Below are 26488 nucleotides of genomic sequence, written 5' to 3' on the forward strand. Positions count from 1 at the left end.
GCTTTTAAAGTATTTAAATTATATAAATAAATAAGTTTTAAATATTGTTTGCATAACTGGAAAGTCTTTAATTCTCGCCCTGCGCTATCTCATAACTACACTTTATCGTATTAATGCGTATATTTTAATCTGCACATGTAAATCTGTATTGTGTTAATCATGTATTTTCTATGCACCTGCTCAAATCTTGTACAATATGCGTTTACATTTTTCCGAGCCTTTTTCACATAATATCGACGCTGTATGAAGAAAGAACTTTTCCGCTTGTTGCTATTGTTTTAACTTGCACTTGTATTTATGCTATTTACATTGTTGTTATTTGTCGTATTTCTTATATTTTTCTATTTTTCGTATATCATTATTATTATTTTATTTTTTTATCTTTATGTTTCATCTTATTTGGTTTTCTCTGTTGAAAAATTTTATGTATAATCATTGTATCATTATTTCTATGTAGCCTCAGTAGGTACTACTGTTTGCTCTGAACTTTGCCCAATGGATATTTCATTCATGGCTTAATAAATTAACCATTCATTCATTCATTCATTCAAATCGGGGATGTGTCATTCCGAGGGGGCGGCGGCATTTTTTCAATCGTCATCTCTGGTGTCTTTAGCTTATATCCAAAATCGAATCGTCGCGCAAGCAGAATGCTGTCAACAAATTTTTAATTGTCTTTCATCGATCTTGATGTTTTCCCATTTGGTCCACCGGGGAAATGTTTTCTCTCCCATTCTTTTGGAATCCTCTTTAATTTGATAATATTCTATGACTTCTTCTCAATAGGATGTTGAAAAAATGGAAAGTCTCTTGAAGTCTGCTTTATCCGGATGTTCTCTAATAAACTTTTTTCACACAAATCATTAGATCACCTATTGAAATTTTACCCGGAATGATCACCAGTACTACGAATCGTCTGTTATTAATAATATCAATACCTTTACAATCGGATATATAAATGTGCTATTCATTTGCTCTCAATTTGGTATAAACGCCTGAATAAAATAAATAAATATGTGCTGTGACACCGGTCAGTCGTTTGCTATGATTACACGGTGCATTGTGCAACCAGACACCGAACAAACCTCGCTTTGGTTAAATGTATACATTTATATGTGGCTGCTATACGCTCGGCTGCGTGCCACAGAAAACATGATGTGGTCGGGTGTCTACTATATAGCGCGTCATGTCATGTATCCTTCTATGAGATAGGCTATGTATCAAACTCTTCCGCGGATGTGCTTGCATCTTCACAAACGGAAGTTAGACACAGCGGCTGGACCAGTGAGAGAAATTTCTAGTTCGGACATCCGAGAACGGAAGCTCCTCATTCGCATACGTCTGAACTGCCATTGGGAGAACATGAAACTAAGTCGTTGAATGGAATCTACTTCAGTTCCATCTTTTTAAGTTTTCAAAATATCACTTTTCACTCATAATTTTGAAGCTTGGATCAAGAGACGCGGGTAGCGGCTCGGCGTCCATAAAAAGAACAACCAGCGGGTAAAAGAAAAGCCAGCGCGAGCCCTGTCGTACTCTTATATACATGAATATGCCGATTTATGACGTCATAGCATTTTTTAAACTGGTCTCACGGATAAACCGCTGCAGTTAAAAATCTGAAAATTGGTGACGTATTTGTGTGTAAATTATACTCGTGTGTAACCTCTATGATACCACAGTAAGAATTATTTGTTGCTTCCAGACGAGATATGTAGTTTAGGTCATTGCTATAAAAGTATGTATTCGTCTTTATTGATTTTTTATCCATTCAACAATTTAGTAGTGTAGGATTATTAGTGGTTATCGTGTAGTTTCCGAACGCTTCTAGTCGAGTGTGGAACGAGTTGTTTTGTAGCTAGTTTTGCTTAAATAAGAGAAAAAGATGACGCTGAAGTTTCCAACGTTGGAGTCCAACGAAATGATCGAAAAAAATTCTCCAATAATTACAGTAATTCCTCCTATTTTGTTCCCTGCCAAATTTGCGATTCGTAGTTTCGCAAGCTGCAACAACGATTCGTGAGATAAAAAATTGGTGAATTAAAAACGTTTTTTTCGTTCATTTCGTTGAACTCCAACGTTGGAAACTTCAGCGTCGTGAGAAAAAGAACAGTTTGTTGAAAAAAAAGAAGTTGAATGCCAGCTTGAATGACGAAAAAACGTATCGATTGAAATTGAATTCTGATTCTTTTATATTTGAAGTTAATAAAGAATTATTAATTGCTTTCTCATCATTCAAGATTTGAATAAATATGAAATGTCGTTATAAGATAAAGAAAATACGGCATCGGTAAAAGCTTGAGACTATTTTCTGGTTTTATAAAATGCGTGGCAAAAAAGAGTCTCTCTGACGTGGAACGGCCATAATTCTAGAGGTGCCATGTTGAGCAGTCCAATGCTCTTGTGTGTGGCGTTGAATTCACATGGTGTAGTCAAAAGCATCGCACATCCCAGAATCCGTAAAAGTGTCTCCGTTATACTTAAGCTGAGTAGTGCGTCACGTTTTCGAATTCAATTATCTATCAGAGCGAGTCGCCTGCTGGATTACCAATGCTTCTCATCGGAGCCAAAGCTCCCCGTTTTACCAGTACCATGGCATTCTCCCCTCCCTTGACTTGTCGTTTTCCTTACTCTTGCTGCCTTTGGCGGTAGAGCGATGATGTTGGGTGCGGCAATTATTGTTCCTCTGGCTCTATTTTAGACTTTTCCGCAATCCTGCTTTATGCCGGTTCTATGGGAATGTAATCATTAGGCGAATACCGCGATAACAAATCCGTAAACGTGCAGGGGGCGAAAAACGAGAACGCTTGGCGAGGGATGGCACAAAGAAATTAATAATTTTTGTTAAATATTCTTTCAGATTATCGCTGCGTTGGTAAATTAATCCAGGGTAGCGGACCGAAAACGCATATTTTGAAATTTTTATTCAGAGTGAATTATGCATAAACGAGGTAAAATAATACGAAAAGTGGTTATCATTCAAAAAGAGTTATTCCATTATGAAAAAGATGCGCTAAATTAAATTTAAAGATTCATAAATCTACACTTACATTTTTTTTTTTTACTGATTCCTCTTTCCCTTATCAATATATAACACAGATATGTAAAATACAATCCCTAAGCCCCAGGAAATGTCTTCCACCATTCATTTTTTTTTTCATTTGTGCACCGTGAGTTCTAGCCTTCAATATGGTAGATGTTGAGATTTTAAAGAATGATGGTCAACGTACGGCTACAGATATACTTATATCGTTATCTTAAGTTTGAAGGATGCGCCACTGTTCAGCAATGTTGCTGTCTCATTCACAGTGAAATTCATGTTGCTGGAAACAACGACCCGTCATAGGTTCAACCTCACGTGGACATTCGTAATATGTTACCGTAGATATGCGAAGGCTACAACTTCCGTATATTCTTCCGCACTTCCTGTGCCCTTCAGTTATCGTCAGGGTGATTCCTTTGGAACAAAGTGAGCTTCCGCGACCGACAATAAGGTAAACCCTATCGGCATGTACCTAACGGGGCTACCGTGGGGTAACCTTCAACCAAAACAACGGTCACCGTCCGGACGTGTTTCCTTGTCCGTGGCTTCAATATGCTACTGCATCTGTGAGATTTCCTCATTCGGGAGAGATGAATACATGTACGGACGTTGCGATACATTGTTCGAGTGTGGTAAAGGCACGAATGGAAGGATATAACGGAACAAAGGAGAGAAAGGGGCAGAGAGAGGGAGAGAGAAAGAGAGGTACGGTAGGAAGGATGAATGTGGCGGGTAGAACGTAGTCGACTGATTAGCATTCTAAATTGAAGCGTCCACGGTCCGGTCGTAGAAGGGTCGCCTTGGCTCGGTGCATTGAACAGTTAGGCACGGGTAATTCAGAATGGCCACCAGCGGGCATCAGGGGTTGAAATGAAGGGTGGTTGGGTGGTGGCCCACACCACTATCGTGTTCTGATAGAGAAGCAACCACCTCGTAGGAAGGTATCCTTCCAACTCCGCTTGAGCCGGAGTCCGCGACATTGCTCGATCGTTGAATCTGCCTACGACGAATCCCCTGTACACTTCCCAATAGGTTCGGCATTTGCATTAATAGGCTTTTCCGAAGCCCTGTTATTCCTCTCGGTTCTCAGCCTATTTTCATCTCTCCATCTCCTTTCCTCTTCTCATGCTCCCAGCGCACTCCATTCGCTCGAGCTCTTCATTCTTATCCCGTGGTCTGTCCTTCTTTGCTTTCTTCGGACTCGTTCGAACCCTGACCCAAGTCTTACGCGCTTACGACACAGTTTCCTAATGCGCATAACCTTCAGAAATACCCAAGTGCGCGTGCTAAGTTGTTACGCATGAACTCCGGCTGGATACAATTTCGAGGCACCGGTTGCACCTTAAGTGCTGTTTGATCACCTGATACACTTCATTAAACGTTAATCGATCTTCCGATTCAAGCTCTAACAAAAGTAATATTCTTTACTAATGATGACGTCGAAAAATTGCCAGAAAAAGGACATCATTTCAAGAGAGTTATGTATTTTGGTCACGGATGAAAAAGTGGCGTTTTTCAACACTGTACAACACTGAAGTGCATGAGCAAATTCAGACCCCAATAGCCTGCACATAAGCCATGCCGTCCGCTCTGATAGCCGTACACAGGGAAAGCACAAGCCTCGACAGTAACGACGAGGAAGCATCATGACATCCGGTCAACGCTCATCGTCTTACCGGTTAAAGCGTACCCGACCACCCTCACCCCTGCCTTGTCGCTCGAGACGTTTGACAAACGACCAGTCCGCCGTCACAGGACGGTTGCAGTCCTCGGTGTAGGTAGCTTTGACGATATGTTCGTGTGTATTTACACACCCACGTGGATTCCCCGGCACACATATATATATATATATATATCTAGAGGAGCACTGTTGTTGGCACTGTAACTTAGAGTAGCAGCGAGATGAATGCCATGGTGGTGGTTGGGGAAAATACACTCGCCACCGTCAGTGACAACAGTGAGGGGTCGTTCACGTGGTTCGAAAAGCACACAACTCCTATCTCCGTTCTCGCGGTATGCCTCGCTCTATCTGCACTGTGCAGTGTTACCGACACATATGTGCATAGATAAATGCAGGCACACATATGAGTGAGTAAACACACACTTCGGGATTTTCAGCGAATCCTTGACCTCCCCGTTCCGTCGGTCCGTCCCAGGCGTTTCCATGGATACATTGCACGGACCTTGCTCACAGAGTTATTACTTATCATAATCGCAGCCACACCGGTAGAATCTAAAGCCACCCTTAATTATCATGTACCGCTGGTGCAAGATATTTTTTCCCTTAAATACGCCTCGGTTGGGTCACCAAACACCATAAAGCAGGCCGCAAGAGCTCAGGAAAAAATCGTTTTCACGGCATTGAGAGTTAAGGACGCTTTATAGCAAAGCTCTGTTTATTGATATTATATACGGTGTTGTAAAATACGGATACTCTATACCTCGTAGAACTACTACTTTTGGGCTGCATTTTTAAGTTTATAATTCTGTCGAGCTGCTTCAGTGGATGCGATTATCCGCGCTTCCAGGTAACGAACAGCTAAGTCCGGTCCTCTGCTGGATTACATCTCTGCTGAAGCTTACGGAAATGCTGGTTCCACGAAATTCACAGAAAATATGTAATTATTATGGCAAGGCGTAATGAACAACGTAAGCTTCAAGCGTTACGTAACAATTCGTAGCGATAAACAAGAAACCAGCTCCGTCCACAAACTCATAAGTCGTTCTTTGACTATAGTTGCGATTGGAAGATTTGTGGCTCTTACGAGTGAAAATTGTGCAATGTCTCAAAACTGAAACTGGTTACGTAAGTGTTTAAACTTCGGTGAAGTCTTATGCTTCGTTTTCGTGTGGTTGAGTACAGTGCTCAGTCTGCGTGGAAATTAATAAGAAATCAGAGTGCAAGATCTGTTACTAAGTTTTGTTACCGAGTATTTGATTTGTCGCTGATGAGCCTCCATGATCATGATTTGAACGTGTTTTGTTTTCATGCTTTTCAACCCCGCTCGAATGGAGCTTTAGGCAATACTTCAAGTTCAAACGGGTGTTCCAATGGCAAAAAGCGGAAAATCACTTGAAATGGTAAATTGTGCTTTAAAAGTTTTGAAAAAAATGTTCTTTCGCTTTTCCAGGCAAGTATTCCGCTTTTTCCGGCTGTTTCATTTTGCCCCACTCTCCTCTACTCAGCTTTTGTATTATTCAGGAATTGAAAAATCCAACATTCGTGGCATTAAATTTACGTATCATTTTTCCGCGATCAACAACGTTGAAATCTTCTGTCGGACGTGCAGAGAGCAGAACTTTTCTCACTTTATGCGTGTTTCTACTAGTGTAGCGCAGAGGCCATTCAATTCCATTATCGTAGTCCACCATACTGTTACCGGTAATGTTCTTTACGAAGAAAATCCAACGCCGAGCTGGGATTTAGTAGAGCCTGATGATACAAAGGAAGATGATTTACCTTGGCTGTGTCTAAACCCGTTGAACTAAAATTTGTTGGCAGAGGTATATTTCTGTGGATTCAAGATCTAAAAATGACCGTGCATATCACACAATGTTCATGTCGTATGTGCAACTCGTGACACGGATGAACTGCGATCTTCGTCGAAACAAGAGTTGTTCTGAAAATCTACTTCAAGAGAGAAGTTGGTTGGGAAGCAATGATTTTTATTATCGGCATTACATCCCCCGCTGAGCTTGAACTATTTGGAAAAAAGAAACTACATATTTAACACCCGTTAAAACGGAAAGCAGGATGTAACGTTTCTGAAACAAGCGAGCACCACATCTAGCGAATACAGGTTTATCTTTCGTGGCATTGGGTAATATTTCGTTCCGTGACAGACCAGTGGGCGTTGAATGAAGACTGATGGTGTGGATGGTGTTCGTCGCACGATTCGAGATAGATCGCAAAGACAAAGAGAACGTCTATTGTACGCAAGCGTTGCATGAATGCGCTGTTCCGACCGTAAGCTCGTGGCTCTCTCTCTCTCTTTTTGTTTCTGTAACGTTTCCACTAGTTATAGCCCAAAACAGGAGACATCCCGGGCGAGGTACTCGAGTCCTTAAACCTTGTTTTTTTTTCTATTGTGCACGAATGTGAATAAAAAAAAAAACATGTACCAAACGAGGCAGAAGACCGGTTTATTGTAATGCTTTGAGTTTATTCTTCGTGTGACTTTCCAAACAGAGGCAGAGAGTCAAAAAACGGAAAGTCATTTGCCAAAGTCATAAAAGCCTTATTCTTGAAAGAGCTACAGTCAAGGAAGATTCAAGAGAAGCGCGAATCCACAGGAAAGGAAAACACGCGAATGCCAAAACGCATAAAGCAACCTGTGAAGCACTACTCAAATTATTTTCATTTCGACTGTCTGAGCTCTTGGCCATTAATATAATGTACTGACATTAGGGACGAGTCCGCAATACCGAGGATGCTTGATCGGCAGATAATATTTAGGCTATGAATATTAGTCGAATGGATTGACGAGAATTTTGACGGGTTTGTATGAGTGGATTGGGAGATCAGAGGAATATGGATGCACACGGTTATCGGGCTTGGACGCAGCGAACTGTGAGTGGTAGCTCTACAACTCAAACTGTAGGTAAAACGATGAATAGCACCCTTCGAATCAGCGAAGAAATAGTGGCTCAGCTCCGTAACATTCGATAAACACAGAGATGGAGAGGAATATTGTTGGAGAACGGTGAGGATAACGGATACCGTTTCACCGTGGCTCGAACATCACTAGCTTTTCTCGCTAGAATGACGAGCGAATGTCTCGCGCATCTTTGAGATGCGTGAAAGGTATGTCGAGAGAAAGCTCTCTCCCGATCACCGCAGACAGCGGACCCAATACCGAGTCGAAAATTCGAAATTCTACAAATAACCAGCGTTCGTCAAACGTCCGGTAGCGAACAGCTTAATCTCGCAAACCCATTGATATTTCAATTTGGAATTTGAAATCCTGAACATTCAGTTGATCAATATTGCTGTATCTCGTCCCTTGTTTTTCCGGAACTGTGTAAGACTCAACGCTGTACGTGCATAAACCTGCAAATATTGTTTTTTGTAATTATCATTTTAAGCATAAATTGAAACAAATAAATTAAACAATGATGATTGGAAGTTGAGGTCTCAGAATCGAATAGTATCTTAAGGTAGCTTGTCAACAAAGCGTTTATCTGTCAAATCTCTTGGACTGAAAACGTGTAACGTCGTTAATCTATTAATCTTGTGATGAAATCTCGGCTATCGGGTATTATACATCACGGTGTATGACGCTTTAGGGATTTTGGCTTGTATGCATAGGAATATATATAGCGATATTTATGATTTTGGTGGTTAGACTATGCGTTGTATATCGTAGACTATTTGTGTGCAGTAAAACGTTGTACGTTATCTCGAGACATTACGTGAGCGAATGAACGGGGGAGTTGAACGGTGGACGAAAATCCGTGTAGAGTCTCGACCGCTGCTAAGCAAACCTATAAAGCGAATTAATGAGGGCTTCGCGGCGTGCGTGCTGGATCGCAGTCGTCAGTCGTGCGCGTCTTGAATAATGAATGATCCCCGTTCGGCTCGCTTGCCAACCTCATCGTTGGCCTGGCTGGTTTTGGGCTTGTACGCGGAAGGCACCTTCCGTCACTTGTATATATGTCGGTGTGTCTCTTCTATATCTAGAAATATACATGTATAGTAAGACGTTCATTCCCCCGTTCGTCGAGTTGATATAAGCCGACGTGGCAGATGAGAGTTGCGGCTGAGGGTGTTTCCACTCTACCGTTATCACGAGAGGGAAAACCACTCTCCTCATTTTAATATAGGCATGAGGGTGTGAGAAGGAAGGAGAAAAAGAGATATCGATCTCGCACTCAAATCTCGTCTACGCTTTTATATAACTATTTATCCATCGGATTTTCCGGATGATGAAAAGAAGTCGTGACTTGGCGAGCGCACATTATACATGCCAAAAGCCATTTTATTCCCAGGATTCCCTATTGAGACAGTTTATCAGATCTATATGTTAGAAATTATACAGTTCTTTCAGTTTACGAATCTACCGGTAAATTAGCTTTAATTATTATCAAAGCGTTCGGATGAAAGGTTCGAATTCTCCGTTTTATCTTTTATGCTTATTTTTATTTGTAGTTCAATTAGAGTTGAAGTGAAAAAAAAATGGGAAAGCGGACGAAATTCAATAATCTCATTTTCTCATGCATTGACTTATATCCTTCACAGTACAGAATCTTTTTAAACCGAGAAACTTCAGTTCCCTCGCTTTTATCTACCCGTACATCAAAGTTCGCATATACTCAATCGAACTTGATTATATCCGAGGACTGAATTCAAAAGTGCTGAATACGCGTACGTTATTATACATACGCTCGTTTATATACAGATATGTAGTCGAGCATACATGCTATGGATGATGCTGCATATATGTATATATACAATACGTGGATGTATATTTGAACGTGAGTTTTCCTCACTCCTATATGTATACGATTTCCAATGCAGGAGATATCGAGTTTCGCGAATCCATTTAATGGCAGTCTCGTGTTCGATGTCTCTGTGTCGAGGATCACGAAACGAACGATCGCGGGGAAGAGAGGCGGTGGGGGGGGGGGGGGGGGCGGACGCCTGGCTTGAATCTCGAGAAAATCCGATGGATAAAGTAATGGATAGTTTGAAAAGTTATTCCATTAATCGTAGAGCTTATACGCGATAGACAGTAAGACTACAGAATACCGAAGCCGAAGAAGCGTTGAACACCCTGTATTCCCAATGGGATACAAACAGGCTCAATTTCACCTCGAAAATTCGATGTTCATTTAGCGATTTTCGTCTAGATAAAGAACGATCAAAAAAGGTGTATTTTAACTGGAATTATTTAGCCCTTTTCTGCTGGATCTCAATAAAATTGTGAACACATCGAAATTATATATAATTTACTGCATTCGGACTTTATTGGGTTTTTACAAATTGATTGGTTATCGTGTTGAAATTTCATGGATAAAACTCGTAATATTACCGCAGAAGAATGATGAACTGCGAAAACGTAACAGTTTCGTAATATACGTTGGTGCGTTGTGTTCTGCTTGAAAATAACGTTATTATATAAAGTTGAGTATCAAATTGAATTTATTGAAGATAAATGAACGCATCATCTATTCGACCGACAACTGTGAAATTAAATTTTCTTCTTGCTCCGATTATATTTAGACGTTCAACTAGCCGAGCGTGCTGCAAAAAAAAAAAAATGAAAAAAAAAATCGCGAAAAGAGATGAAGGCAAGCAAGGTATCACGTAATATAACTGACGAAAAAAGAAGCTGATATCCTCGTTATATAGCCGGTTGTCGAAAAGTTCGTACACTTTCATCTCCTCTGACAGGAGGAGGCTACTCAACGTGGATAAAACACCCACTGACGCCGTTTTCCAACTTGCTAGGCATGCGGATACTCGTGTCCTTCTACGGCTTGGAATTCGTCCAACCTTCTCCACTAACCATAATAATTTGGAAGAAAGCCTTATTCTCGAGTCCTGAATCCGGCATTACAATATCATTTGGTGTCTTCGCTTTGCTCTCGATGTCTATTTCTCCGTCTTGCTCATCTTACCTCACGCTCTCTTCCTCATTTCTGTGTTTCATGTCAGCTGGCTCGGTAGACAGGTTCAGCCTCGGAATCCGAATGAGATAGCATTAAAAGTCTGAGCTTTTCAGTCTAACCCAGAATCGGACAGTAACGAGTTACTCGTGCAACGAATACCATTTCAATTACCATTCAGAATTCTCATCTTGAGACTGGGCGTAATCTACGAAATATTTTCTTTCAGTTGGCTTCCTTTTTTTATCCTTATTCAAGTTCCAATCTTGCTTAGCGAATTTCTGAAGCGTTTTTATTCCGTAATTCGACGAGCATGGAAAAATATGCATTTAATTATGAATTCGGTTTAATGGAACTTTTTTGACGTTACAGAGCAAAGATTTTTCTATTTTGGTATGTCGAGTCCTTACTCAGTGAGTGATAATTTACCAATTCGAGTTGAAATAATTTATTTTTTACGAGTAACAAGACCGTGGTGAAGAAAAAAGCGCAGGAAAACGATGCTGCTTTTATCGTGACGATCGATCGAATTGAGTAAAATCATCCCCCTTTGATTAACATATCCTGCTCTAGAGGTTCAGGTGTCATTATAGAGAACCTTGTGATCAAAAGATATCCGTTGGCGCTCAGGACAAAGGTCTGCTACCCACCAAAGGGAGGGCGATTATTGTTTGTATCGCCCTTTGATCTCGGGAGAGAAGCGCTCTATATATGGTTAGCTATGTAAATATATTTCTACCGAGTGTTCTATCAAGGATGTTCAATTCAGGAAGCTCAAATTAATTTCAAAGCTGAAGCCGAAGCTCAAGAATTCTAATATCGTTCCACGATCTAGTTTTCTCCTGACGAGTTGTGCTTTATTGCTGATTATTATTTTTCTCTTCATTTTTTACTGTCTAGAAGAGATCCTCGTTCCTAGCTTCGGTGCTTCCGAAACTCGAACATCTTTCCAATAGAAATACAACGTTGCAATGAGCGTTAAAACATAAAAATATTATGACATATAGAACCTATATGTTTTGTGAACGTTTTCAGTCAAGTGTAGCTGACCTTACTGTGGTAACTTCCCTTAGCATATAGAAAGGCAATGAAAAGTATGGCGCAGTGGAGAGCACGACTGGGAGGCCCTTGCCAAGGGAAAGGACAAGACGAGACCGGCGTTAAGTTATAGAGGTATGATACGTTATCGCTCTACAGAATAACGAGTCAACCCACGTTTCTCCTTATCTTTCTCACCACCCCACTACGATCCCTGCATCCCTTGCTCTCGCTCTTGCTCGCTCGCTCTCTCTCTCTCTCTCTCTCTCTCTCTCTCTCTCTTTCTCGCTCTCTATGACGGTTAACTTATAACCCAGCAGATGAATATACTCATTCTGGAGGTACGAAGATATGAATACGTTTATACACCCCCTCCCCTCTCACCCCCTCTCGCTCTCTCTCTCTTTCTCCCTGTCTTCCTCAGCAGGAGTGTTTCTTCTGGGCATGAGAAGAGAGCAGACCGTATGATGTTAGCGTGCCTTGTTATTGGACGCACATCCGACATTGCCACATTAGCATGAGATTCCTATTTATACATGAGCGATAAGAATAAGCGGGCCAGGGGAATAGCCATAGCCAGGGAATAAGCTATTATGCCGAATTATATTGGCGAAAGTTCCGCCATGCCAATTGGACGCATCAGTTGAAATGAACTTCTAGAAGATAACTCCAACAAGGTGTTACAATGTCTTTAGATTTGTTTACAAGATTCTTTTGCAAAAGTGACTGAAAGAGGTTGTTGAATTTGGTTTCATTTACCAGATTCTCATTGAGTTCGTAACTTCGCTCCTCAATCTATCGTCCACAAGCAATGCAGTTATCAGATTCTATATTTATACTTCTCTTGTTCTTACGTTTTGATGAAACACCACGTTCATCGAAGTTTTGCTCCAGTCACAGAAGGCACAAGAGTATATTGAATAAAATAGTGCATGGAAAGAATCCGCACGACGGATAGCGACGGAGAGCAGATACTATAAGTTTTCCAAAGCGTAGTATAAACTTTGGAATGACGTGTGAATCTAGGCTATTCAAGACATGGAGTTGCGAACAAAGTGGCGTGAGACGTATCTTGTAGCTGGAAAAAGAGGCACCGAAAGTTCATCAGTTTCATCGTATAAGGCACTACGGTTTTGAATTTGTCGAAAGTTGAGATTCGTCAGAAGTTCGCAAATACCAAGTTCGTGTGTTTTGAAGCTGATTTCAGCAGAATAATTCCCATAACGAGACCAACCTAGGAAACACTGTTGTTTAATGATTGCAAGTTGCCAAACAGTTCAGGATCGAACTCCATTCTCTTTATATTGGAATGGCGTAGATTCGTCGAATCGAGTAATATTTACATTCATCTTTGTAACCTCGCTATACAACACAATTGAAAATTAGCTAAGGCAGTCTCCTCTTCACTTGCACACAGAACTTTGCATTTTTTGTACATCGAATATGAGATTTGACCTCAGGGAATGAGCAGTTATTCACTACGAAAAAGCATGATTGTCACAGCTACAGAATATTTTCATCGTAAGAACGATTTTCTAGCTTTTTAGTTTAGTAAAAATATTCTTCGACCATATTGCAAGCAGTGCTGAAGTGAGCTTAAGCTCGTCGCCATATTTTTGTGTCAATAATAACAACTTCGTTCCAGTTACAAATGAATGTAAATATGTTAAAAATACAAAAGCCATTGTTCTTTCATATTCTTTATTTCTATAGCATACAAGTCTCAGTTTTTTCTTTGACAACTAGTAGATTTCTTAGCTCAAACAGCAGCGCCTGATGTATTCGAATGGAGCTAATGTTGTAATGTTTTTCTACTGATGAATCATTAACTTTATTCAAATTTCTGATGACACCATTGGTCCAATTGCTCGAATACAGTGATGTGAATTGAAATTTTCCTAACTCATTACTTTTCATACATTTTTTGAACTATGATAATCATTTTTCTTATAATTTTCTTGAAGATTCAATGTGTAGCATTATTCGATCGCATGAATGTAGACGAAAAAGAACGATTTTGCTCGGGAACACCATAAAGTCGTTCGCTTACATTTTCATAACACTCGCTGCTCTCGCGAATGACAGATAAAAATGGTAAGTGCGCTCGATAACGTTGTGGTAACAGCTTTTAGTCCTCGTGCATATGCTTTTGTTGCATCGCACTCACCGAAAATATGAAAGTCTATGAGGTTTCTAAGTTCGTAAACATATTTATCGCACTTATTCTACGGACGACAATTTCTCTCGAGACTGTACCCGGCTGTGGCTTTCTTACAGCGGTTTGAGAAGACTGTGAGTGTAATATTTTTTCCACGTCCGAGACATCAAAATTCGTAGAAAATTAAGCGTAAAAATATCCAATAATTTACCTCGTATTGAAGCACAAGAACAGAAAAATCTGTATCGAAAGATAGCGGGGCTCGATGTGTTTGACCTTTTCCTGTGACCACAGATGTTGTGTTCCAATCGATTTGCGAAGATGGAATGATTGCGTGAGTTCCCGATGACACTTCACAATGATGAAAAAGTCTCGATGTCGATCATGGAGAAGAACACTTTACGTGAAGTCTCGAAACGGGTCTTAATTCAGAGAAAAATGGGCCTTGTACTGAGCTCGACGGTTTCCAGGTGCACTTTCATTCCCTCGCGTCAAAAGTAGCTACAAATGGTTGCTTCAGAACTTTCGCCACAGCTCATTGTCAGATGATCAGGTCTTGGAAATATATTGGTGATTCAGTAGCCAACAAAATATTTCAGAGAACAGCAGATGATGTGCAGATTTTTTACAATTCTGTTCCGTATTTAAAGGAATTGTGATGGTGTTTGAATTTAACTTTAGGAAGTCCTCTAGCTGGCTAGTGCCGTTCGATTGTGGGGTGATCTCAGACGGGGACGAGTGTCCTTTAAGTACGAGATGATGAACTGTACATTGTAATAAGTGACACACTATAAAAAATAATACCGATGAATAGAACAATTCTATGAATGGGCTGAATCGATGTCATGTTCAGGCTCATATTAGACAATCCGTTAACGAAATTCGTTTAACAAAACTTATTAATTCTTACGTTTGGGGCAGGTTTACTGCTCGCTATATTCAGCCCAAAATCGTGAACTCTCTGCACTCACTGATATATTTGAAATGAATACTTTTTTATTTAGTGGTATATGCTGATGTTCGAGAACTTTGATTTTGCTCGTTGCTCAATTTTTCTCTCGTCTTTTGCTCAGCTCACTTCTGATCGTTAATTTTCCAGTAGTATTGAGCATTTATTAAGGAAAATCTGAGTATCGATCGACATTGGGGGTGAAGATGTTGAATAACGAATTTAAACGTCTCAGACGAAACTATCGATGAACACCGACACTAAAAGCTTCAGTTTACTTCCGAAGGAATGTTGACGAGGCGATCACGAGTCCGGAATGACAATCGAATGGCGAAACAGCAATATACACAACGGCCATGCTGTCGGTTTTCGTTTGACTCTTTCAATAATTGTGTCAGTTATGATATATTCCACGTTTGTTTGTGGTTCATTAACCTGAAAGATATAATATCATGAGATTATAAACACGCCGCGATCTTGCATCGGTGTGTTTTAAAATTTGGGTTTGTTTGGGTTTGTTTGGGTTTGTATTCCACGTTTGTTTGTGGTTCATTAACCTGAAAGATATAATATTATGAGATTATAAACATGCCGCGATCTTGCATCGGTGTGTTTTAAAATTTGGGCAGCATCTTGTCAGTACGTGCGTTCGATAAAAGAATATCTTTTTCATGTTTTCACTTCCGACTTGATATTTTCGGCGATAAATTTCTATGAATTCGTGTCAAAGTGTGCTGATTCAACATGGTTTCTAAACCTCTTTCGAATTTCAAGATAGGTCTTGAGTTTGAGAGGTGAGAACGAAGAAAATTTCGCGCTCAACGAATGTTTATTACCAAACGATTCGTTCACACATTTGATGAAATGACTTTTCAAAATTTCAAAAATCTTTATGACTACGAAGCAGATTTTTTGCTGGGCGGAAATCAATGAGTCGTTCAACTCTCCTCATTCTTCCCACGTCGCAAAGTACTGTGTAATTCACCAAATTGTGATTGACATCGATATTACTCTCGCCTCTATAATAATCAGAGTTAAACCTCAATTATTAATTCGAAATTCTAATAATGGATTTTCGACAGCGATTTATGACGAAGTGGCACTGCATTTTCACGATTATATATTTTCGTTGATGCTTCATGTCTGGCGTATTCACGAAGCCAGTGAACCGATTAAATTGACTCCATTTATTCATTGGCTGTTTATATATATATATATATGTATATAAACATTATTTGATTGGATTGATGATTCAATTATCGGTTCATGTGAAATTTGTGACAATGGATTAATGATTCAATGCGATGTGGTATGTTGTGGTGAAACGAATACCGACGTATAATTAAGCTTGAAAACCTTTTTTCATTTCTTTCTTCAATTTTGAAAGAATCGATCGAGAGATAAATTCGAATTTTCGAAAGAAGCTTTCGACAAGTTTCTTTAATTCCTTTGCGGAATGCAAAGTACAAATTTCAATATGGAAATAATCATTATTTTTCGATAGGCCCAAATAGTACGTGGAACAAATGTTCGTAATCATTTCGTTCTCGAATAGATAAATAAAACAATTGTTCTGATCAACATTTAAAGACCGACGTGCTATCTTCGAATTTAATTTTTAATAATTCTGTTAGAAGACAAGACAGGACCAAAGTTGTTTATTTATTATGTGAGCATCGTCCCGCAATCATTTTCACCCTTTTTTATTATACGACGTACCAAAGTCGAAACGAACCGAACAAACGGAGATTCGTGAGGGTAAAGAAGACTTGATTCAGCCTGAGATATCCCATATATACTCGTTCGTAAAAGACTTGGGAAATCTCTTTTTCCTTTGCTATAAAAGGTGACTCTTTCGTACATACAAAACTATCTATACGAAGGCCACATGTATGTATACGTAAATCTGTCTACCCGGCAAATCTTGTACTCTGTAAGCGTTGCGTGCAAGCTACACATTCAGGAGATAAAAGTCTATCTAGCCTCTGAAAAATTGTAGATTTTCCAACCTTCTCTCCAGGATATAAGGTTCTTACTTACGATTATTTTTTTTCTGTTTCTCCGGCTTTATTTATTTTCTTTTTCATACTCTATTTCGTGCTCATTTTCTACTGTTACAAGTGTACATCATCAGACTGCACTTTTAACCAGTTATTTTTCATTCCTCTTTATCAAATCATTTCGAAATATTCATTTCGATATTTCTTTGGATGTTACAGGTTTGCGGCAACATGTTAATCCCACCGACTCGTCGAGGGGAGGTGAGTGAGCCAACTGATATTCGTAAATAACTTTCGATATTTTTTCAGGCCGAAGAATAGAACAATTGCGTCTGAAAATCGGCGCATTCGCGCTCGATAATTCTCATGCCCCTTTTTTCTCTATCACTTGATACACGATCACGCGCCGTATTTTTTCCATTTTCATATATTTTCCTTCCATATGAACCTACAAAAACCCGAAAAAATTGCAAAATGCGATATTTACAACACGGTAAAGTCATATTCTTTTTCTTTAGAAGTGTTTTTCTTTCAAACTCGTTAAAAATATAAAATTTCGCAATTTTTTCGGGTTTTTGTAGGTTCATATGGAAGGAAAATATATGAAAATGGAAAAAAATTTGGGATTTTAGTCGCAGACAATAATTACGATCTCCACATTGTACACAGCAGAGAAATTTCGACCATTAGACTTTGCGCATAAACCATATCACATACCAATTTTACCCCCACCACGGTGAATCGTTTTATTCAGAGAAAGTATAGTCTCGGCGAGAGCCTCGGGCCAGCAGACGACAGGGCTGTCAATGTACTTGTCCCGATTCTCACATTAAAAAAGTGGTTTTTTGCTTTTGAAAAAATATCCTTGAAATTATACCGAAAAGTTCGCTATGGTTATTTCCGTCCATCCTAAAAACATTTCCGAAAACAATAGATTTTTTTTTACTTTCTAAAGCAGGATCTCTTTTAATAACAGCTTTAACTTTTTCTTCGTTTCAATAAAAAATACATTTTTATCTTCTCATCGTTACAAATGGAGATAATTTTCCAAGAGAAAATTCAAAGCTCTCTTATTAGTGTTTGTGATAACAGACGTGTTTTTTAAAGTCAGTTTTTCGAATGTATTTTTGTTGAAAAAGGATTACAGGTTACTGGAAACGTTCTGAAACATGAATCTCGTAGTCGGTCTATCTAAACACACATACTCACACGCGAGTTGATTCATAATCGAGTTAAACATGCTTCTCATACTCCCAGTAGATTTTTGCGTTCAAAACGTTTGGTAGAGTGGTATACGTTGAGAAATTACCCTCTTCAGGTAAATAGCCAATTCCGTTAGGCAATCAAAAGCTTATTTTTTTGCACGAGTTACAGCTTCTGGTTGAAATATGAGAAAGTCGCCCTTCAAGAGAACCTTTCACAGCAGGTCGAGTATCCTATTGATTGTGTTGTATGAAAAAAGAGGTTATTGCTCGATTCAGATGAACACGTTGGTCAGAAAGATCGTTGGTGACTCAAGAATTCGCAAATAAGTAATAAACGTGAGGCTAAATAGCAACATTTACGGCTTGATTAAAACCTCCAATTCCACTTCGAGCTCGTTTATTTAATTCACCGGTATAATTACGGCGAGCGTCACGTTCGTTGTTGCTTTGCACCTATAGCCGGGAAAATACTGTTATCTGATTGCAAACGAGTCACGAGATGCGCCGGTGTGCTTTGAAATTCGCGTCCGCTCGCTTTTGATGAAATAATATCGCACCGCTCCACAGCATTACGATATTCTGATAATCTCCATTTATATTTTAAAACTACTCTCCGAAGTTATCAAATATATGGAAAAAGATGATAAAATAAATTCATTTTCATTTCATAGAAACGAATTCATTTAATAGAAATTCAAATTCATTCAATAGAAACGACTGTTTCCCAAATCCGGGATAAATAAATATCAGACAAACGTCATGGCCCATCCTTACACGGGGTTGCGTAGAAAAACGCACTGTACGACGTCCCCAACGAAGTGTGTAGAACACTCTACTGTTTAGACGGCTTATTGTACTCGGCTGAATAGTAGTAGTGTTATACTAAACCAGAGCATTGAATGGGAAGGCCGATAATAGAACTGGAGCATTTACGGTCAGGCACAGGTGATGAGTTCGAGCCGGAGCGGTTGCCGGACTCGTGTCTGACAATGTACAGACCGGAATCACTGTGGTGCTTCTTCTATTGTGAACGGTGTCGATCTCGTGTGGCCGTCGAACCATACAATTCCGTATACTACTGACCCTCTCGCACCTTTGTATTTATGCCCTTTATGTACGTATCGCATATCATATAGACAGCATTCATATGTATTGTTTGCCAGGTACAGGAGATTATACATTCGTGTGTCTAGTGGCTGATTTTTAACGCCATTTTGAATACGACGCAATCCGTGTTATATTCTGTTACATGATGCTCTATCGTTAAGCATTCGGCGGTCGAAAGCCCAGGTAATTAAATCCATGAAGAAATGTTGAGACCCGTGAAAATATTGAGTGCATAGAAATGATTGAAGTAAGAATGCATCAAATTTATTTTGTCAACTAGCTTTTGCCAGAGAAACGTGTTGCCAGGAGGAATAAAACACCGATCGTCAATAGAGCACAGTGCACTATTTAAGGACGCTTGCGTAAACAATGTTGTGTGTTTTTTCATTAACCGGTAAGACATGTGAATTTGGAGGATTGGAAGGAGCGCGATTTTCACTGTAAAAATACGAATATTCCCGTAAATCTCACTTGGGAACTTGATGTTATTCCATGCACAAATGTAGCCAATGTCACTCTCCGTCTTTTCAACTATTTCTATGCCAAAAATCCAGTCGTTTGGTCGATTTGATGGGACGCGAAGAAAGGACAATTTACGAATATTCTTGTAAATCTATCTTGGGAATTTGATTTTTTTCCAGGACCAAAAGTAGCCTGGGTTACTCTCCGTCCTTTCAACTAACTGTATGCCAAAGATCAAGTACATTGGTTGCTTAGTTAGGGAGTGAAGGAAGGACAAACAAACACATTTCGCATTTACAACAATAGTTAGAATCAGGAAGTCAGGATGTTTTCAGTTGACAGTCCGATGTCAATTACCATCGAAAATTTCGACGTCGGTATCACATTTAGCTTATTCGGTTTGTTTCCAGGGTCAACGTGTCTAAAACTAACTGATGCTAGTATTGGAAAAACAACATCGTAAAATTCAAATTTTCTGTCTCATAAAATTTAGCATCAAAATTTAATATTCGCAACCCGGTGTGCAAGGTTTCGGAGATATTTGTTCAAACGAATTAGGACCCTGATATAACGTGTTCGCCCAACCAACCTACGGCAACTTGAAATTCTGCGGCAACGAAAACCCGTTAATATACTTATCTATGTTTTTCCAGTCATAGTACAGGGGCATTCGCTTTTGAAGCTTATTAGATAAAAGCAACCGATGCACCCGGAGAACCATTAGGCACACTCGCGTCTAAAGTTGCGGCATAATCTTATTTCTTTTTGCGTTCATGCGCGCAGATAGAAATGCACAGAGACCCATACCGGCACACATGTGCACTGAATTTCATAGCACATTTCTCGGCCACTTCTATACTTTTTCACTCTATCTCAGCTTCCTTTTCGGACTCTACACATGTGCATATCGTGCCTCATGCGTGGGGATGTGCCGTGAATAATTTACATCTATGTACGGAGTTTTAGCTCTGTATTTTCGTCTCTCTTTGTATATTACATGGGGTTGAGAAACTCTGAGGATTTTTGTTATGAGGCGTTGCGAGGCATTCGATCCTTGGATTAGAAAATCTGCGGAGTCACACGATTTTCGAGCGTCATAAAAATGATTTTTGTTTCTCACTGAAAACTAGTAAACCAGTGGTAAGTTGAACGCTTGAATTTTTTTTAATAGTCGAGAGGACAAGTGCAACTACGTCAATATTTGAGAGTCCAACACACTCTTATGTCGATTGACAAAAGTTAGAACAGTTTCGAAAAAAATCGATTCTGGGAATAGCTCCAAAAGTTAGACGCGAATTCTGACATTTTCAAGGCACGAACTTTATAACAGTTTCATATACGTTTATGTATGTGTTTAAAGACCAGTTGGTTTATTATCCATTAAAAAAGAAAAGCCTCAGAGGCTTTTATCCACTTCTCGTAAAACAGCGTGACGTAAAATGGCGCACCGAGGTAATGCAGTATATAAATATGGGCGCAATCTTAACGACCAAGCTCAGAACTGTTACGGAACTTGTAGTAAACGAAAAGGAAGTTAGTCGGGCTCGAAGCTTTTCGAATCCCTTTCCGTCCATCTCTCATTATCATTAGTACATAATAAAGTCATATTTTTTCGAAGTAATCATTCAATTTACTACAAGCGAGCTTTTGACGTTTAAAAGTGAATTTTAAAACCTTCGTCTTACCATCTGAAATACTCGAGAGTCGATAGTCATCGTAGCAGAATCGAGAAGGTTTGAACAAACCGTCCATTGCGTACTCGGTCAGCTCCAAATTTCATTCTCGTCCTTTTTTCAACGGAGAGAATCTTGCGTCACGGTGTTTTTAAGTAAATGATATCGGGGCAACCATCGCGTATGATGAACCGCATAATACCCACGGTTTCTCGTCTTCTTTCCTGTGTTACAGCGTGAATATGAAATATGTTTCGAAACATATTCAAAATCACGTTCTCGTATGTATATCAACAGAGATATCACGTGGCGTATATATGTTTGCGATCATTTATTTCAAAGGGTGAAAATTTCCGTTTCATGAATGTCGTATATGAAAAAAAAGAATTTACGAACTGTGCCTTGTTTAACGTGCTCTGGGTGTGGATACGTTTTACAGCCGAAACACAAATGCCTGAAAAGTCCACGTAAATACCGTACTAAAAACGCTATTTTCCTCAGCATATTGGTCCATAGAGCGTAACTCATGTGTCTTCAACATTTGTTTTTTTTATTCTTACCGTGGAGCCTCATATCGCCGAATTCACTTACGGCCGGGCTGGTATTTACAGGGATTTTTCGTTGGCTATTGCACCCTTCGCGTGTATAGCGAAGAACTCGCTGAGATACAATTTATTATTTCAAACTTTTCAACTCACCCAAGCCAGCCAACAGCAATTTACTTTTTTAGCCTCCGGTGCTACCGTTTTATCTCTGTCTTTCTCCCGTTTTTTTTTCGCGCTCACTTTCCCTCTTCGCTCGCGAAAATGACGACAAAACTTGTTATATGGCTGATGGATCGTGTAACGCGTTGGGTAAATCGGCACGTGAGAGAAACGGTAGGTACACAAAAAACCGAACGTATGTGTACCACACGAAAAGCTTTACCGATACGCAGAGCGTTCGAAAAAATGTTCCTAACGGACTATAAAAGACCGTGGAATATTTTTTCTACCCTTTTCCCCTTTAACAACTTCAATATAATGGCATATAGAGGAACGACGAAGGTAAACGAGATGACAAAGAAAAATTCGTTAAACGGAATGAAAACACTTGGGGCTTTTCCATACTCAACGGCTCCCAGCTCGTTATTGGTGAAAAGGTACTTTGTATCCCACCTCGGCTTGTAGTGCTTGAAAATTTTACGTTCCAAATGATATTCGTACGTAGCGGTTCAGAGGCTTCACAAATAGATAGTCGGCACGTCATGAGTTACGAAGAAAAATCCCTTGTTTTTATAATCCCGAAGTTTTTCGAAATACTCCAGTAAATAGTACTTGAAAAGCGGACAAAAATTGTGAATGTTTGTAGTTCAAAGTACTGAAAAAAATAAATGTGAGTGCTAGGAATCTGCAAATTTTTGGAAAAAAGAAAAAAACATCCGACTATCAAATTATTTGTTATTTTTCACAAATCATGTTTGATAAAGTGACCGTACGTTTCAACGAATTTTGAGTTATATCGAACTGACCAGTCTGATTCGATTCACAAAATATTTATTATTCTCCACAAAACCGTTTGGATACTTCAGTACTTGATACTCAAATCAATATATCATAAAAGGGTATGTGAATTAAGTAGAAATAAACAAATGTTCCGAATTCTTTGTGAACAAAAGATTTGGTTTCACTCGTTTAGTTAATTATTCACATAAGCAAAAATTTAGTGATTCAGATAAATGAAATACTCTTTATTTATCGCGAGCGGATGTTAGATGAAGCAACAAAAATATCAACTACAGACATTTAGTTGTTGCAACGATTTTTTTTTCTTACTGTTCATAATGAAATAAGGATGGTCAAATGCATTTTTTCACAATGGTTCGATTGGTGTGGTAACGCTGTCATTCGACTTTTGACGACACAAATGGTTTAGTCGCAATTAGTTGAAATTTAATCGTACAGATTGCACTTACTCATGGCTCGCTGGTCATAGTACAACGCTAAAGAAATTCCATACAATCGTCTTTTGTTATCGTACAATTAAAACACGGAGGGGATCAATTGAAAAGCTTTTGAAAGCACCAATGTTAAGATCGTTTGTTCAAAAAATCCTTTTCTATTGATAAGACCACTGATTAAGAGTTCCCTGCCTTGCCATGTAACAATGGATCTCATTAGAGCACTGAGGAATACGCCACCGGTATTGTTAGATAACGTTCTGATTTAAAAAAGTTTCGGATGGGATGATATCAGTTGAATGTTCGAAAATTTGCCACGTGCATCGAAATGAACGAGTATTTCCATGCTGCACTATAGTTCCATGCGAACTTTCGGATGAATTGATTTTTCGCCGATACGTAAACAATCACTGGCGTCTATCAAACGCGATGAAACCATGAGAAAACGAATTTTTCAGAAGTCTTCAAGAATGTGGATAAGATTTCTTGCCGTGATTTTTAGATGTGCTTTTCCCCAACCTTTTCATAGCTGCTCTTCTTTTCCGACCAATTTTGAAATGGAAGCTTAAGTCCCTTTCGCTCGGGTTGAGCGGAGGACGAGGGGTGGTAATCCGACCTCGTAACCCAGGCGTCAGATCGCCAAGAGGTTTCTCGTCGACTGATGACTCGGATAAACCTCAAAATGAAGGAAAGCATAGAAGCACAGAATATACCATACTCGGGACTGACATTCTCACTAGAATTGAAACAGAACAGGAGTATTTGAACGAAAAGCTCGTAACGCCCATAATTAGATACAAATCTATAATCGCGACTGATGTATATACGGAATTAATAATTTTCTAGCTCATAAGCCGAGTGACATAAAATGTAAGTAAAAGCATTTGAACTTTTGAAAAAATATGCTAGTATTCCAAATAAAATGTGACATTTCACGTGTACCTTACCCCCTCAATTTGTTGATCTGGAATAATCTCAAAATAACGTCAGCTATACTTTTTTGCTGCAAAATGGCCTTTATTTGATTGAAATCAGATGGAACGTTTCTTTTATACAAAAAATTATCCATAGTGCACGGAGAAAACGAGACCGAAAATTCTAGAGAAAAGTACTAGGAATCTCTAGGACAGTTTATACGTACTGGATTGCAGCATTAATTCGAAGGGCAGTAATAAGAATTGTTTTATCCATCATAGTAATAAGACCAATACCCATACCTTTTATTCAAAAGACTCAAGAGTCTTTTTCTCTATTAGCATAATAAAAAATATTTTCAGTTACTTCAAATGTTTATATTGTAAAGTATGCTCTGGCAACCCTGAAAAAAAACTATATGTATGGTAAAATATCACACGTATTTGGTGTATTCGTGTATTTATCATGGAATTTACTATGTTGACAGTCAGAATGTGTGATTTACAATACATTTCCACTCATCGGTAAGTGCTAGTCTGACATGATGAATAATACTCGAAAACAAAACGAAATATAGTTTTCACGTGCATCACTTTTTGCTATCCACATAAAGCTGTTTAGAATGTTTAGAATTCAAGGGACGAAAAATTGGAAAATTCAAAAAATACTATGCTGTTTGTAATCGATGTCTGAGTACTTTTAAAATTCTTGAAAAATAATATATTCGTCACTATACAAAACGAATTCGTTTTCTCCGTGTGGGGGGTGATCGGTTGAGCGCTTTTAAAACAACTGTGAGCCGATGAATAAAATACTTGTCTCTTATTTTTCGATGAACTGTAATAGCATTTAAAAATATTATCAAGTCGGAGGCGGACACCAGAGTGTGTACCTTGTATTGGCTTTCGACGTTTGTCCAAATAGCAAGAAAGTTTTTAATAAAACTCAAAGGTGCAAATATTAATGCCTGGTGCTTCAGTTGCTTTCATAATGATGATAATTCGAATCGCTCGTAATATTCCACTGGAAAATAGTTCATTCATTTGTATCCATTAATATTACGTATAAATTTCGGAATACACGAGCATCCTGTATATTTTTTGGGAACTGCTACGAACAAGGAATACGACTTAAAAATCACAGAACCTCTAAAATCTTAGCGCCTATTAAAGGAATGAGTCTCGCCTGGATATATCGCTCGACGCTTTCATGTTGATTTGAAAAAGCCCATGAATCCGATTCAATAACTTTGGACGAATTTTCATCTGTGACAAGCTGTGCGAATGGTAAGGAGACGCTTTTTATTCTGACCGCAGGGCTGCTGATGTTCAATTTCGCAAAGTCCTCAGCGAAGTAGAAACTCTCTTATTTATACTTGTAGAAGGATGTGCTTCCGGTACATCGCGTCGTTACATATATGTATGTAGATAGAGATACGTATATATCGAGCGTATGTACATCGTCTCGTTATAAGATTATATTCTGGGGAATTCTTAGAGATGTTCTCTCGCACGAGTGTGTGTGTTTGTGTCAGAGTAGACGAGATTCTCCTCGTGGAGAGTCTCATCTCAATGGTTTTCGTTAGGGGTTGCTGAACAGCGGCTAAACTACGCACAAGGGACATCCTGCTCCGAAAAGTTTTGGGTAATTTCGCTGAACGTTGGAGGGTATTACTCGTCCGGAGGGTGAAATCTCAGCTGATCGAACGTGCCGTAAAACTGGCTGTGTAAATAATAAAGAACGTTGAAGCAGCAAACATAGAAACACATCAAGATTTTTCCTCTAAGACGACACTTAACGTGCTTCCTTGTTGAGAAGGTGGCAAGTAAATGCACTGTAATTAATCAACTTGGAATCAACTCGAAGCCAAATTTGCTCCCAAACTCTTTTCATCGCATCTCGAATACACGAAAATTATTGTCTTGACAAATACTGCTTTAATTAAATTGCGAATGATCATGTGCCAGGCAAGTTACGCTTTCATTTCACAATACGCATTACAACCGGTAACAGGATATCAGCATAGAAATGAGATTTTCATTATTCGGGAAGAAATCAAATAAACGGGCGCATTATATTCCACGAATTGAATACGCAATTTGGTTTATCTTCGTTATTGGCTCTAGATTTCTATCACTATAATCATCTATAGTGCAACGTGATGAACGGATCAGTTGCTTGTTCCGTCAATACTGTGGAGAGGAATACTAGAAAAAAATATTCACGTAAACGCGGTTAATTTTTATTCAGTTGTCAGAATAATTTGATTCAGCTCTGAACTTCACTACGATTTCATTGAATATTCAACATCATTATTACACATTTTTCGAAAACTCCTTCGTTACTTCCCCAAATTTGATGATTGGCTCGGGCGATTTGCATCATTTTTTT

The 26488-nt window shown here is 39.1% G+C and overlaps 1 protein-coding gene and 1 long non-coding RNA gene across 2 annotated transcripts in view; one reads left to right on the top strand and one right to left on the bottom strand.

Annotated features, from left to right (window-relative positions):
- Positions 1-26488, top strand: part of tei (teiresias) — a 241929-nt gene that overhangs the window by 78948 nt on the left and 136493 nt on the right. The window contains exon 3 of the mRNA XM_043423721.1: positions 17016-17057. Coding sequence (XP_043279656.1) covers positions 17016-17057 — 42 coding nt within the window. The remainder of the gene's footprint in view (positions 1-17015; positions 17058-26488) is intronic.
- On the bottom strand, positions 13374-15116 carry LOC122413403 (uncharacterized). The gene is made up of 2 exons (XR_006261543.1): positions 14758-15116; positions 13374-14590 (listed from the first exon to the last, which is right to left on the bottom strand). It is a non-coding gene; the product is annotated as an uncharacterized lncRNA (long non-coding RNA).

The sequence above is a fragment of the Venturia canescens genome, chromosome 7 (genome assembly GCF_019457755.1).
Source record: "Venturia canescens isolate UGA chromosome 7, ASM1945775v1, whole genome shotgun sequence".
Lineage (NCBI taxonomy): Eukaryota > Metazoa > Arthropoda > Insecta > Hymenoptera > Ichneumonidae > Venturia > Venturia canescens.